The 16,823-nt window shown below is 32.2% G+C and overlaps 2 protein-coding genes across 2 annotated transcripts; one reads left to right on the forward strand and one right to left on the reverse strand.

Annotated features, from left to right (window-relative positions):
• Positions 1–3,213: 3,213 nt before the first annotated feature.
• LOC123923606 (vacuolar protein sorting-associated protein 29) lies at positions 3,214–7,298 on the reverse strand. Its single transcript, XM_045976297.1, has 4 exons — positions 7,149–7,298; positions 5,436–5,605; positions 4,257–4,394; positions 3,214–3,816 (listed from the first exon to the last, which is right to left on the reverse strand). Exons 2-4 carry the CDS (start codon positions 5,565–5,567, stop codon positions 3,514–3,516), a joined length of 573 nt encoding a protein of 190 aa, XP_045832253.1. The 5' UTR covers positions 5,568–5,605; positions 7,149–7,298; the 3' UTR covers positions 3,214–3,513.
• Positions 7,299–15,170: 7,872 nt separating this feature from the next.
• Positions 15,171–16,808, forward strand: LOC123922330. The gene has a single exon (XM_045975057.1). It carries the CDS (start codon positions 15,171–15,173, stop codon positions 16,806–16,808), a length of 1,638 nt encoding a protein of 545 aa, XP_045831013.1.
• The last annotated feature ends 15 nt before the right edge of the window (positions 16,809–16,823 follow it).

A 16,823-nucleotide genomic window follows, 5' to 3' on the forward strand; every position in this document is an offset into this window, starting at 1 on the left:
GAGTCGTATGCTTTTTTGACATCCTTTCATCAGAAGGATTCGATGGATATTAAAGATTTGGTGTGGAATCGATTAATTCCATTGAAGATTTCAGTGTTCTTATGGCGGCTTTTCAACAACAGACTTCCATCAAAGGATAATCTACTCAGGTGTGGTGTTATTTCTGTTGATTCTACTTTATGTCTGAGACGGTGTGGGGTCAAGAAACTTGTAATATATTGTTCCTTCTTTGTAATGTGTTTGGGGTTATTTGTTCTAGGGTGATTAATTGGTCACGAGTTTCTAATAGTTTTCCTAACTCTATTATGTCTCGTGCTACTCAGTTTGGTGAGTCTTTGGGTCCGTGGGTAGTGTGTTGTTGGATATTTTGAAAGAAAAGGAATAATCAATTGTTCAATAATGACGAGCTTTCTATTGATAAACTTTTTGATAAAGTGAAGACGACATCTTGGTGGTGTTTAAAGGATAGGAAAAAAGGGTTTTATAATGACATTCGTACCTGGTGATTTTTGTTGTGCTTAGGAGTCATTTCTATTTGAGGATTTGACTTATCTTGTGTGACATTTTGTATTTTTTTTTTTGGCATTTCTTAAGCTTCTTTACTAAGATCAACTTTAGCGCTAGTAAGCCTGAAATTATTTATAGTGGACGACAACAATAGAGAACCAGCATTGCAGTGTATATGACTTGGCAAAGTGGGTGTGTTAACTGTTAAAACTAGTTGATGGCATTGGCAACTACTAGTATATAATGAACGGCAACACACATTTTCCAAAGCTAAATTATTATTATTTTATCCATCAAATTCTTCATAATTTGTTAGTAAAAAGCCAATACAATCTAATTACCGATTTATGTTTATTTTAATATCAATGTTATAATTTTTTTATATTCAAGAAGTATCTACATTATGTCTATATTATATATTAAATATATAATAGTCCATATTATCTTTAAAAACATGTCAAAATTTTATCTACTGGGACTAAAAACTAAACAATTTTTTTTTATATTTTCTTAAAATAAAAAATTGTCAGAGACTTAGAACGTGAAAACATGCACTTTTTTATAGATATGAAAATCGCTAATTTTACAAGGCGAAAAGCATATTTAGTCCATATTTTTTATGTATTTTAATTAAAATAGTTAAACTAATATTAAATTTGAAACAAAACTAGTTACAAATAAAAAAATATAATCATGTGGCGTCAAATTTGAGTACTTTATAAACAACAACCATTAAAGTTGAACAGTCTTAGAGAGACAAGTTCCTCATTCTCTCTAAGTTTTCTTCTCATCCTTTCATCAAAAAGAGGGTGATTTTGGCTCTTTTTCGACCCAAAATCACCAATTTGCATCATTTTCTATTTGCTTTAATCTAAATAAGTGGTTTTCAAATAGATTAAAATTTTCTTTTGTGTGTTTTTTTTTTATTTCGTCGTCTCGTCTTTGTGCGGTGTTTATATTCCCGTCTTGTTGCGGTGTTCGTTTGATTGAATTGGCAGATCAACCTCGGTCAACTATTGATTCACACGGTGATTAAGTTCGTCAACAATGCGGATCCGGAGGCATATGTATTCTGGTTACTTTAATTTTATCACATTATTTGTAGACATGAGTATGCCGTTTTATGCTATTAACTTGGATGTTGTGAGTTTGTTCGTAGATTCATCCTTTTCGTTTTTTACAGTATTGAATTTGTACTTGAATCTGATATACTCTACCAATTTGAATGAATGAATATTTTTATTTTAGAAAAGAAAAAAACTACCATTAAAGTTAAAACTATTCAAGTTAACTATAAAATTATTTAAATCCTACATGACAATTTGACCCCAAAAAAAGTAACTTAAATTACCCATTTAGTTACGTTTGGCCTGACTTTTCTTCAACTTATAAGTTACTTTTAGCTTAAAGTTAAAAAATACAACTTTAAAGATAAAGTTAAAGCCGTTTGGATGTTTAAAAAAAATTTAATATAAAAGCTACTTTCAAAATAATTGTTCGACTTTGATAAAATATTTCTAGAAAAACCACCGTTTTATTTAAAATTTCTTCTAAATTAATTTTTTTTAAATTTTTTTTGTTGTTGTTTATAATGTTACTAATGAGGATCGAACATAATATCTCATGCATACTACCCAAACTCATCATCACTAGATTAAAGTGAGTAATTTTTAGATAAATTATTAATACAAAGTATATATATAATCTATCATCCTTCGTATTAAATGATTTTATATAAATTTTAACAATGTTATATTTTTTACGTCAAAAAAAAAATGTTATATTTTTTTAATATTTAAGAAATCTAAAAAATATTGTGGATAAGAAATATATTTTTTAGCATCAAATTATCTACATAATAAGGGTGTTTGGTCTCTTGACTTTTGCGTATAAAAAATATTTGTTGAAAGAGAAGATTCATCACAGGTCACATATTACACTCGCTATTAAATCGCAAGTGAAAAAATATTTAAATATTACTAATTTATTTGTCAATAAAAACATACTATAACTAAATTGTTAATATGTTTAATAAAAAAATTGGTAGCATTGCACCAAAAAAAAATTGGTAGCAAGTAGTCAAAAAATAAACTATTCCAACTGAATAGAACATGCCAGGTAAAGAAATAATTCAATGGCACACGGTAAATGGCAATAAAAAGAGTCAAAAACAAATATAAAATAAAACAAGATATGTGTGTTCGGTCGGAATCGAAAAGGGGATGGAGAAAATAAGTCACGCGTGTCCAGTAAAAAGTAAGTTTCATCAACTTTTTTTAAAAGTACTTTTTACACAGTTTTCTTCTTTATAAAAAAGTGACTTTATAATATAAGTGATTGTTCTAAATTTTGTTTGGCCTGACTTCTTCTTTTAAGGAGATAAAAAGTTGCAAAAAAGTTGGGCCAAACACTTTAGTGTACCCCATTAAAGATACTCTAATATATTTTGGCTTTTTCCAAAAAAAAAAAGTACCGAGCTGAAAACCTTGGTCCGATCTGTCAAAAGTAGCGGGTTAAAAGGCCGGTCCGATGGGCCCGACCCTTTTTTTTTGGCTTTCACAACTAATTTGAGGTTCGGAAGTCAATTCTGATATCAAGTGGTTACAGCCCCTCCCAATCGCAGTTGCGGGGGATCGAACCATTTTGCCACCCCTATATAGGGAACTAATGCTAACATTTGATTTAACAAGGTACAGATCGTGGATGTTTATAATAAGTATAACTGCATGTTTATAACGTAAAAATTACAATGTTAGATGTATCTTCTCCTTAACAAATACTTTGCAGCATATGATCTCTGGACCAATCACTGGTAAAATGGATACAAAAAGTCATCGCTAAATCAGTCACATAAGTTCCTCACAGATCACAAATTTATCAAATCCTACTTATTGCCAAATACATGTGTTTCAAACTTCAAAGCAAAATAACAGCCATGTAAACTTTGAAGGAGAAAAAAACACTAAACAAGGAAAGAAAAGAGACTAGACCATAATACAAATGTTTTTAAAGAGCAGGGACACTTGTGGATGTTTTCTTAAAATCAATCTTGTCAACCTTAACTTCTCCATCGATGAGTTCATATACATAGACCACGACACGCAGAGCATCGATATCCATAAGCACAAAACTTGGGTTCACATCATAGGTGATGCTGCTGTAGGCACCAGTTGCAGAACCTGGATTTATAACCACGCCGCCCTCATGTTTGTAAGCGGTAAACTGGTGGGTGTGACCTGTGACAAGGATGTCTACATCAAGCTGTCTCTGTAACATCGCTAGTGAGTCTAGGTCTCCCCATGGAATAACCTTCACAATCATTAAGAAGACATAGTCATCATATATCATATATCAATACATATCTTAACATTTTTTGGTTTCTATGAAACAACCATTAATAGTTTCATAAAAAAACCAACCACTGGTGGAACTTGGACGATGGTTGAATGGAAAAATTAGAAGCCAGGGCAATAAAATGAAATAGATGAAAACTGCACCTATTAGGCTATTGCTAACAATGACAAAACTTCATTAAGGAAGATGGGAAAGACGCAACAATTGAACATCTACAAGTATCATACAGTAACATAATGGCATTAACATTCAGTTCAAATTGAAGCTGTAACTAAGAATTTATGGAAAAATACTTGCTGTAAGACTGTTCCAATTATACACGGACTAAGTTGCCTAAAACCTTAGACCTTAGATCATGAAACCCAAAATATCAGAGTAAAAAATTAATATCATACCTGATGACCATGGCACAGTCCCAACTTAAATTGGCCAATGGTTAGTGTCTTGGTCTCTGGATATCTTGAATCTTCATCATACTCACCACGAGTTATATGCAAGTCGGGACAAAGAGTCTTTAAGTAGTCATGGACTTCCTGAATATAAATTTCATAAAACTTACCTTAGAAGAGTCTTTAATCGTATAAGTTTCTACTTTCAAATCATAGTTAATGGGACTTAAAATAAACATCATATGCAAAAAAATAAAATCATAACAAAATGTACTGAATTATTTTTTGTAGATGAAGACAGATAATTGGTGCAATAGACTTATACAAGGGAGTAAATAACAAATAGGACAAAGTTTTCCTACAGTATTATGATAGTACGCAAGCAAACAAAGGCAGAACAGTAAAACAAGCTACAAATGCAATAACTATTTAACCCCCTTTCTGGCCATCAATAGCACAGTATCACTGATCTCAAGGGGAGTGGTCAACCAGTTTTACATGCATAAAATATGGTAAAAAATCATATATAAATTTTGACAACGACAATATGAAAGAATGGAAGAGGGGGCAGGAGTCAATTATGAACAGTTTGAACTAGTGCACAAAGCATGTTAGACAATCTAAGGGGCATCCTATAAAGCCTCAATATGGCATCGGCAATGGTCATCAAATTCATTACAACCCTTCCATACAGGTGACCAGGATTACCCAATTTTACTAGTAGTAATTATCTGTTTTCTACATAAGAAGCTTGGACAACGATGGAGACATGTAGCACAACATCGAAACTGTGACACCACAAAAGATGAGGTGTTTTACAGCTAAATGTTCAAGTTCACACATACATTGTAATGAGTTAACCTCTCCTAATGAACTAAAATTCTACAACTAAAAATAATCATTTTACAACAAAAATAAAATAAAAAATTGAGTTATGTTTCATGACAAGCATTAGGGTGTCCTTTGATTCATATAGTCAACCTCACAGAGGGATCAAAGATTTTGGTTGTTATAAGAAAGTAAACGAGGTAAAATTATTCGATCATTGCTATGCGCCCTTGTCACTTGTCCTCTAATAATATTGAATTTGAAAATTATAAAGTAGATGCAACTGATTATATTCAGATTTAGCATGGAAACTGTAAAACTGGATCAGTGATAGCTATTTGAATAAGATGAACATACTTTAATACATAGATTTCCAGTACAAATGATGTGCTGGATCTTTCCAGGGACAAGCATGGATTTGAACTTTGCAGGAATATCAGGCGCCCTGTGGGGTATGTGCATATCCCCCAGGGCCAAAACCAGCACCATCCTCAATCAATCGAAAGCTGAAAGTTGACTTAGAGAACCTGCACAAACAAAGTATTGTCGATGAACAAAGAGAAATGATTGTTGGAAACCAATTTTTTTAAGTGGTGAACATTGTTTAAATAAGTATTCCCTCCGTACCAAATTATAAGTCGCTTTGAGAAAAAAAATTTGTACCAAATTATAATTCGCTTTACATTGCCAATGAAGCTTTTAATGCTAATTTTCCTATTACACCCTTAACTATTTATTACTCTCTTCTTTCAATTCTTCAATTTATTCTTTCCTTAACATAAATGAAGGACAATTTTGTAAATCAACTCATAATCTCTCTTTTCTATACAACATTAATTACACTTCTTAATATGTGTAAAAGTGCCAAAGTGACTTATATTGTGGTACGGAGGGAGTAGTTAATTGCGTTCGGTGGATGGTTAATGGCTATACCAGGTCTCGAAACTCATTAACCACAATGTAACTTCATTAAGCATAAATAACCACAATTTTCAGCTGTTAAAATCTATATATAGTTGAAGACCCAAAAATTATTTAGTTATAATTTTAGATGTTCAAATAACAGAACTGAAAAACAAAAGAACATCGAATAACTGTTAGCACAATTCATCTGACACACAAGAACCAAGCATAAGACCTCTACTTAAAAGAGAACAAAAGCAAACAAGCCTAAAATAACCCCAACACGATAATTAACAAATCAAAGCTCACCATTCTCCCTACATATGCCCAACAAAGAAACCCCTTCGGAATAGCCATTAGCTGAATACCATAAGATAGCTAAGAAGAGTGCTTTATCCTAAAGTTCAGGTAACATCAAAGAATTATCGAGTAAACCACCAATTAGACCTTTTTTTTGAACAAACCACCAATTAGACCTTGACTTTGTAGAACGCTTTCAAATAAGTCCCTGTGATTATGAATCTTTCAAAAAGGTCCCTGAATCTAATAAACTACCAAGTTGATCCCTATATTTAACTAGTTACTATCAATTACGTCCCTATATTTTAACAACCTACTATCAATTTGGTACTTAAGTTTATCCACTTACTATGAATTAATTTAGTCGCTAGCATTCATTACGAATGACTAATATGAGTAAAATTTGAAAGAGACAAGGACCTTTTTGAAATATTGATAAAGTCAGTGACCTATTTGAGAGCGTCCTACAAAGTCAAAGACGAATTTGGTAGTTTACTCAAGAATTATCTATGAAACTTATGACATTCTTCTCCAAGATTAAACACCAAATAAAAACACAAAATGTGTAACCCTAAAGAATCTTTCATTTCCCCTTTACTACTCTCAACCTAAAAATTGACACATAAATAAATTAATCTAAAATTTCAATCCATCATAATATTAAGTTGTAAATATATACCATTCAGATCTAATATATCTGTAAAAATTAAGATACTTATAGTTGTTATGCTGATCTTAAAAACTATTTTGATCTTTTGAAGGATATGATCTAAGAGAAAGAAAAATTTAATCCAAATTTAGAGTTTCTGAAAGAAAAAGAAAAAAGAGAGAGAGAGAGAGAGAGAGAGAGAGAGAGAGAGAGAGAACCTTATTTGTTAATCGCAGGCAGAGAGATTAGAGAGAGCAGAGGACGGAGGAGTGACTCCAGCGATCCGAAGGTGGGCGGTAGAATCAAAACAAACACCGGGAGACGGGAGACAGAGGAACCAATTCCACGTCAATTATTTTATTTTATTTTTATTTAAATGCATTTTAAATGCATTTTTGTCTCTAATAGTCTAATGTGTTGATTCTCGAAGTTCTTTGAAGAAAATTACATTTTTAATTTTGTTTGAAAAAAATTAAATAAATTTGTATTTTTTAAAACCATTTTTTTTTTTTTTTTTGGTCAGGAAAACCATTTTTTATGTTAAAATATCATTAATGTTAACTACATTAATGATATTTTTGGCCAGTGAAATAACAATTTTTTCTCCCCTAAATTAAATCAGTTAGTAGCAAAACATTATTAGGGAGATAAATTTTTTTTTACGTAATATTTTTTATATTTAAAGTACGTAAGTTTAGTGACAAAATTACTGAAAAAAGAAATTGTTGCAAAAATAATAAGATTTTTTTTTTATGTTCTAAATGGAAATGCATTTCATTTTTTACTTGGAAGCTCATTATTTAATAAGGGAACTAAAACAAATGATAAAGATGTTTTAGGTTTGATATTTAGGTTCATCATAAACCAAAAAATAAAAAATATAGATAAAGAGCACTTTTAATACGAGATCTCCGGCCACATATATATATAATGTAATGTTTCTATCAACTGATATAATTCTCACATGAACATTTTTTATTTCCTTTGATAAAGAGTTCAAGAGTCATGCATAACAATGCGGTGTCTCCTAGATATCTAGATATAGTATTTAAGAGGATTAGTTTTGTCATTCAAAAAGGGTTAGTGACGCAGCTTATTTTCTGTTTGACATCCATTCAAGTATAATTAATAGTGGGAATTGGTGGTACAACAAATTGTTGTGGCAATGAAACGTCAAGGTCGATCTAGAAGACAAATAGTGATATCATAGTGGGTGGGTAACGTAAATTAGTTAAGTGAAGTCAATTCAATCAAGAACGTTACTTTTAATCTGCAAATTGTTTCTATTTTATTTTATTTTTCCTTTTAATAAACATGGTCATTCTAATTTTATTTTATTTTTTGCGTAAGCATCATTCTATTTATCATGATAATTAAGCGTTTACGTATAAGTTTACATAAATTATTTCTATAATAAAAGAAAAATAAATGCTTTACAATATTTTCATAACCTATAAAGAATAACTTATAAAATTAAGCTGAAAGAAGCATATGAAAATTGTCATAAATTGTTTTCATAAATTTTGATAGTTTTTTAACAAATTTTATGTCATTAAATAAACTAAAATAATCCAATCTAAATAGGTTAAATTAACTAATGACATTTTAAATTTTCACACTCAAGCCGGTGAACCTTCTAGTTTGCTCCAACGATGTTTTCAATGAGAATTTCACACCTTGATCATGGAAGCTTATATGCTTCTGCAAATGACTTCAATATATAAGCTTAACCCAACCTCTCTTGTAAGCTATTTTTAGTTTTTCTTGGTAATCCATGTGCTCTTTTCATCTGCACAAAATAGAAAAAAGAAGAAGCAGTAACCGAACAATAATACTTAATTACTAAAATAAAGTAATATTGTTGCATGAATATACCTTTTTTGACAAAATTAGTGACAATTATCATAAATACATTACCTATTACAAATTGTTGCATGCAATAAAGTAATAGTACTTAATTCGTGCAAATTAGCAAGGTTGTCAGAACCGGACCGGTCATCGAACCGGCGAGCTCATCGGTTTAAGGTTCAATTGGTCGGACCGGGTTCAATCAGGGTCGAATTGTTTTTAATTAAATATATATTTTAATTAATATATAAATAAATATATATGAATAATTGCTCAATATTTCATAATTTCACACAATAAAAAGATAAAATATCACAAGTCAAAATAAAATAAAATTTATAATTCAAACCAAATGAAAAATAGATGAAAAACAAAAACCTTTCCTATTCCTACGACGTCGTTGTTTTGTTTCAGATTTTGTTTAAAAAAAAATTAAACGACGTTGTTTTGCCCTATTTTTTTTTAAAAAAAAATAAAAAATCTGCAAACCGCTTGAACTGCCCGGCCGGTTCGCCGGTCCGACCCCGGTTCACGCATTTTTTTGCCAGTCAGTTTCCTATCCGTTTTTTGCTCAAAACCGAATTGTTTTCATGACCGGTTCACGGTCCGACCAGTCCGACTAGCCGGTCCGGTCCGGTTTTGATAACCTTGCAAATTAGTGACAAAATGTGTTGTTATTTCAAACGCATCATCCAAACACGGTGCCTGATTTTTAACTAATCCTAATTCAAATTGACACAACTACACAAAATTAAAATTATGTGATGTGATGACATACACAAAGTAACAACACCAACGTCCAATTTTTGCTGCATGAATTCTAATTCATCATTGTTAATTCTAAATTACTATTTTTCCATATGAACCTTAAATTTGTAATTATAAATTTCAAAGCCAAATTAACAAATTATCATAAATACATTAACTTTGTTGCATGAATATACCTTTTTTGACTTTCCGTGAATATATTTCTTTTGACACATTTTTTCTTCTTAATTACCTTAAATAAACTAGGTTCGAACGAGCATGCTAGCACTCCAGTGGCCACCTAGCATATTGCAAGAGACGAGAATGTATCATAAATTTTTCCCAGATCGATAAACGATGAAACTTCAATTAGCAATTGATATATCGTAACTTCTTCCTTGTCTCCCTTTCTTCGTTAGAATTGAGTATTGCAAATCTTGCAATAGGCTTGTGGACACTGTAGTGCTAACATTAAATGTATTAACTCATGGTTTACTCTAGGCCGGGTAAGAAGAAGAATTTAATTAAACAAACATGTCAAACGAATTATATATATTTATGAGTGTGAAGAAAAAGTTTCTATTTATAGATACAAATTCAAGGTTGATGACAATAATGCAAGTTTCTATTTAGTAAAGTTTAGGTCACACACACTTGACACACTCATTACGCATAGTGTATGATATACTATATTCATGTCACACTTATGTTGTGGTCTTGATATATTAGAAGCAAAAAATAAGTAGATAAAAAATGCGAGAGAAGTTGGGGAGAGACATTCCTAATTTGTTTTAGAATAAATAAATAAGACATAAAGAAATTGTTTTTATTAGAGATCAAACAAAATGGATCAACATTGAATTAGTATAAGTGATAAATATCTTTCTTAAACAAGAGGTCAGAAGTTCGAACTCTAACTATTGTGTCCCGAGAAAATTTGGTTTAAGAAGAGAATTCGTCTTATGTGCCCCACAAATTTACGGTAGAAATTTTGTCTATATATTATAGTAATAAAAATAAAAAGAGATCAAACAAAAGGCACCAATAGCATAGAGTTAATTAGCTTAAAATTACATTAAGTTTTTTTCAAACCAAATGATACTGGGCCGCTAGATATATTGTGAGTAGCCCATCCCATTAGCGAGAGAAATATATTAAAGGCAAATGCTAAATAGTGCCTCCGGGGCACTCTTTAAGCCCTTAAATAGTAAGTTTTTTATAGAATTTTTATGAAAATGCGTAAAGTCAACGCATTGGAAATTGGAGTGTTTAATTTTTTGAATAAAAAGTTTCTTTTAATGGAATGCTTAAAGAGTGCCCCCGGGACACTCATTAGCAAGACCCTATATTAAATCACAATTTCTAAGAATAAAAATTTGATTGAGGATCAAAATCGAGTGATTTTAAAATAGAGGGACCAGTTTTATGAAACGGTAAAAACCGGAGATCAAAACTATAATTAAACCAAATCATAATTGTAAATTTCAAAGTCTAATTACTAATAAATTTTCATGAATGTATAATTTTATTTTTGGCTTTCACCACGAGTCTAATCTGGTTTGGGGGTCAGTTCTGACATCAAGTGGTTCTAGCTCCCCCGTCTGCAATTGCGGGGATCGAACCGTGGTCCTCCCAATCAAATTCAGCGTCAATTACCACTTAACCAACTAACTGTTGGTTGAATATATTATTAGCTTGTTTCACGATTTAAATTTGGTTCTACCCTTCTTTTTCATTCTCCAAGAATATGATTCTTTTACATGTTATCTTCTTCTTAATATATTACCCTAGACAACTTAGGTTTAAACGAGCATGTTAGCCCAACAGTGGCCACCGAGCATATCGCAAATCGCAAGAGACGAGAATGCAAGCCAAACATAAAACATGGTGATTGTACACTTGATCAGTCGACTCTATATATTGATAATTTCTTCCCTGTCTCCCTTACTTCACTAGAATTGGGTATTGCAAATCTTGCAATAGGCTCGTGGCCATTGTTCGGCTAACATTAAATGTATTAACCCATAGTTTACTTTAGGGTAAGAAGAAGAAATTAAACGTCAAAAGAAAGAAATATTATATGGTGTGAAGGAAAAAGTTGGTAGTTATACAGATTTAAGGTTGATGACAATAATGGAAGTTAGAATTAAGATGAATTAGAATTGATGAAGCGGTTAGTGAAAAATAGAGATAGTTAAGCCAAAGTTTTGACACTTATTTTATTTGAAAATAATAATTTATTAGCTTTATTATAGAGAGTATTATTCATTTTGTATCACAATAAATAATTGAACTTATTTAGTCAAAAAAAAAAAAATTGAACTTATTTGTACTTGTAAAAAAATTTGCAATATTGGATTTTTACATCATCACAAAAAAAATCAGTTCACACCACAACAAGAAAAGGTAGGGATGACAATGAGTAGGGTATGGGTAATGTACTATAGTACCCATCCCCATATCTGCAGTTTGAAAAAATATCCGTACCTATCCTCATACTCACGTGGGTAACAATCTTTGTACTCATGCTCATACTCTATGGGTATTCAAGTACTCATACCCGTACCCGTTACCCGTATTTTTGCTAAAAATAAATCGATCAATTATAAAATATCATATCATTTTAATAAAATTAATAAAAATTCAGAGATTTTAGTGTTGACTCATGAAAATCATAAACAAAATTATTACTAATCTCGTGATAAAGTTCATATCCTTATTGACATACTTATATCGTGTTTGCGCTATATTATAAATAAATATTTTTATTAAAAATGTGTAATAGTTTAATAGTGTTGTATTTTTTAAAAATTGATATACATATATTACTATATAATAATATAAATAAAATAAATAAATATATACTATATGGGTATGGGGCGGGGTGGGTACTAAGGTACCCAGTGGCGGAGCTAGCCCGAAAAATTGGGGCGGACCGCTACAAATATAAATCGAATATGCAAAAGAAATTACTAAAAAAAAGACATATCATTTTGAGAGTCTGTCTAGTATGAATATCTCAAAAATAGTCAAAAGTTGGACCATTAACATGTTTATTAAATAAATTTTAAAAATATATTATGAAATATATTTTATGTCAAATGTGTAAACTTCATACTTTTTAATTAGTTTTTGTATTTATGTTTATAATATTATATGCATCTCTCTAACAAAAATTTTAATTTTTTTAACAAAAGATTGATCAAACATGAATTTTTATGCACAAACTCTATTTTAAATAAAAATTTGAGTACTTTTTTCTCCAAAAAATATACTTGAATACTTCGACAAAATAAATTACACATTTAAGACATCTATAAATTATTAAACAATAAAACATTAGAAGAGATGCTTAAAAAAATAAATTAAAAAGTATATTTGAATCATTTGAATTCTGGGACGTAAAAAGAGCGGGGGTTTGAAACCCCCGCAAAATGCAAACCTGTTAAAGAATACTGGATTTTATGGTTTGAAACCCCCCGCAAAACAAAATATAACAAACTACACACACTATTTAGCGGGGTTTATAACCGCCGCTAAATAGTATACCTATGAAAAAAAATTAAAAATTCTGGGACGAGCCATGGCCCTGTCTAGCACATGAAGGGCTCCGCCCCTGAAGGTACCCGTACGCGCACACATACCCTTAATTTTTGCGGCTAATTATCCATACCCGTCCCCGTACCCAAAATGTGGATTTTTATCCTAACCATTGTGGATATTTTTTGCGGGTACACATTGGGTATGAGTCCAATTGTCATCTCTAAGAAAAGGGGAGAAAAAAAACAAATCATGCCATATATATATAGTGAGACAAAGGAGCCGCCGCTTGCGATGATCCATATTTAGTGTAGTATCATATAACATAGATAGTGAGGGAATGGATTCTCTCAAGTATGATTTACACTTGAGAGAATAAAGTGTAATCTAACACCATCTAAATTCATTTTCTCTAAATTTTTATATGTTTCTCTCTCTTGATCAATGGTAACAAATCACACTTTATTCTTGATCAGTGCATTTTAATGCACATTCTTCTACTATTGTACTAGTGTATTCCTATGGTTTAATTTACTATTTTCACTATTTTAATGTGTTTTTATGTTTAAGTTTATTTCTAACTTTATTTTATTTTCGCACTTAATTTATGAATAAATAGCATTTTGACACCCTTCCAGTCCGCAGGTCATAACTGGAGTTACAAATATCGGATTGAGGCGCAGGAAGATGCGTTGGAAATCTGAGATCAAGAGCTACAACTTTCATGTTGAGGCCAAAACCCAGTTCGGAGCGCAAGTGTGTCAAATAATTGCATCTATGTTCCAGACGAATTTAATTTCAGCACAACTTTATGTTTTTCGGCCCAATTGATTTATGGCCCATTTTGCTTGCTGTATTAAAACGAAAACCTGACCTAGGTCAGAGATTATTCACTGTTCACGAAATATTCAAACCCTAGAGCAGCCACCACTTCTATGGAGAACTAAATTTCTTTAACGATCCATTGGTGTAAGAAACTCCGTTTATGAATTCTTGAGGTTCGGTTTATAATTGCAATTCCGTTTGAATGTTTATGCTGTTTGTATCACTTTCATATCCCTTATTTCGTTTAGATTAATGCTTAATTATTCTAATTCGAATTTGTATTGTTGATGATTGTTTGAATTGATTCCCGCTTGTTGAAATTGATTTGAATTGAAATTGATATAAACCATCGCGCTTAGCAATAGGGTTGATTGGAAGCTGTTAGGATATTAACTTTGTTTTCGTGATGCTTGATCACTGTCATAGTTAATTGAATATATATGATGCTTAGTCAATTGAATTCCGTATAATACTAATTTTCGCTTGTTTAATTAGTTTTATGATCAACCGAAGCATAAACCCTTGAATGGATATTTTTAAGAACCTGTGATAGATAATAAACGAAGTTGCCTAAAACCAATGGATTGATTACTTTCACGTTAATTAAATTTGTTATTTGTTATTGTTGTTACTGCTATCAAAACCGAAAACCCCCAATTTGCAACCTTTAAATTCATTCTAACATTGTTAAACCGATTGTGAGTCCTTGCGAAACGACCAAGGTTACTACCTTGTACTACTTTTAGTTAAAATTATTATTTGACCACGAAACGACCGTGATCAAATTGGCGCCGTTGCCGGGGACTCTCAATTGATTTTAGCTAAATTAGACTCAGTTTCTGTGTGGTTGCGTTCTAGTCTTTGCTTTCTCGTGTTTTCTGGATTTTACGTGCCCTAATAATCAGTTTTCGTAAAAAAACAGTTTTCTGGAAAATCTTTTCTAAATCGAGTTTTTCCTGTACCTGTTCATCAGAAAAAAATCAAAGTTTAAAATCCCCTATTTTGACACAAAATAGGTGACGGCAACCTAAAAAGTCCAAATTCCGTGTTTTACTATTTTATTTTAATTTATTGCTGTTTTTATAGTTTGAGAAAATTCCAAACTAATTTCCAAAATTCTTATTTTACTTAATTAGACTAAATTTCGTGTTTTTATATTTTTTTGAATCTATTTTAACCATATCTCTTCTTTCTATTTGTTTCATTAACGAGTCTGATTCTGATTCTTACATAGTTTCTCTTTGCATACTTTATTTGATTCTAAACTTGCTTTTGATAACATGGCTGAACAAAGAACACTAAGGCAGCTTGCTGCTCCTGATGTCAATTACAATGGTCTATGCATTCAATATACTGACGTTGATATTCCTTTTGAATTGAAATCTGGTTTGATACAGTTGTTGCCCAAGTTTCATGGTCTTGCAGGTGAGGATCCGCATAAGCATTTGAAGGAATTTCAGGTAGTTTGTTCTACACCATTGAGGCCTGAAGGTATAACAGAGGATCATATCAAGCTTAGAGCCTTTCCATTCTCGCTCCAGGGTGCTACCAAAGATTGGTTGTACTATCTTGAGCCGAATTCTATCACAACTTGGAATGATTTGAAGAAGGTCTTTCTAGAGAGATACTTTCCCGCTTCTAGAGCTGCGTTAATCAGAAAAGAAATATGCGGCATTAGGCAGGGAAACGAATCATTGGCAGAATACTGGGAAAGATTCAAGCAGCTAGTTTCTAGTTGTCCTCAACACCAGATCACCGAGCAATTACTCATCCAGTATTTCTATGAGGGGTTGCTACCAAAGGATAGAAACATTTTGGATGCTGCTAGTGGTGGAGCACTTGTTGATAAAACTCCAGCTGCTGCAAAGGCCTTGATCGAGAACATGTCACTCAACTCGCAACAGTTTACAACTAGAAATAATTCTGCAAGTGTGAATGAGGTTCAGTCTTCCTCTCCTTCCATCAAGGCGCTCGAAACCAAGTTTGATGCTAGAATTGATGAACTTACTTCCTTGGTGAAACAGTTGGCAGTTAATAGACCTCAAACAGCTAAAGTGTGCGGCATTTGTACTTCTCCTGAACATCCAACCGACACATGTCTTATTCTGCAAGATGAAACAATAACTCAGCTACCTCAAGCATATGCAACAGCAGCCCTTTACAATCAGAACAGGTACAACAATCCTGACCTCTCCACCAACCAGTATCATCCTAGTTGGAGGAATCATCAAAACCTCAAATACGGTAATCAGTCACAGGCTGCAGCCCCCTCTGCCCCACCAGTCATCCCTTCACCTTCATTGGAGGACCTTGTCAAGCAAATGGCTACAAGTAACATACAGTACCAACAACGAACAAATGTTAGCATTCAGAACTTGACAACTCAGATGGGGCACATGACAACACAGATGGGACAAATGGCTAATGCAATAGGCCAATTACAAGCTCAGGGCTCAGGTAACCTCCCTCCTGCACAAACAGTGCCGAATCCGAATGTAAATGTGAGTGCAATTACTTTGAGATCCGGAAGAGTGTCAGAACCAGCTCCAGAGAAAAAGAAGAAGAAAACCGTTGCATCATCATCTGCTCCTGAACCTCCTTCTGTTACAATTGAGACCGAACCTGAAAAAGAAAGAGTATATGTGCCACCAATTCCTTTTCCTCAAAGGGTGCAGAAAAATATCAAGAAGACAGTTGAGGAAGACAAGGAGATTTTAGATGTATTCAGAAAATGTGCGGTTAACATTCCTCTCCTTGATGCAATTAAACAGATTCCTAAATATGCAAAATTCCTGAAAGACTTGTGCACACACAAGAGGAAGTTGAAGGAAAATGAGAGAGTCAGTTTGGGACGAAATGTTTCTGCTTTCATTCAGCCCAAAAATGGTTCCTCAGCTAATGTCTCAGTTCTCAGTTAGACCATGCCAGAAAAG

This window comes from Trifolium pratense, linkage group LG4, assembly GCF_020283565.1.
Source record: "Trifolium pratense cultivar HEN17-A07 linkage group LG4, ARS_RC_1.1, whole genome shotgun sequence".
Classification (NCBI taxonomy): Eukaryota; Viridiplantae; Streptophyta; class Magnoliopsida; order Fabales; family Fabaceae; genus Trifolium; species Trifolium pratense.

Excerpts from the sequence above, each read along its gene's own strand:
- LOC123923606 (XM_045976297.1), bottom strand. The coding sequence starts at position 5,567 with ATGGTGCTGGTTTTGGCCCTGGGGGATATGCACATACCCCACAGGGCG. Across the intron at positions 4,395-5,435 it reads CTGGAAATCTATGTATTAAA|GAAGTCCATGACTACTTAAA; the intron begins GTATGTTCATCT and ends ATTTATATTCAG. Across the intron at positions 3,817-4,256 it reads GACTGTGCCATGGTCATCAG|GTTATTCCATGGGGAGACCT; the intron begins GTATGATATTAA and ends ATGATTGTGAAG.
- LOC123922330 (XM_045975057.1), top strand. The coding sequence starts at position 15,171 with ATGGCTGAACAAAGAACACTAAGGCAGCTTGCTGCTCCTGATGTCAAT.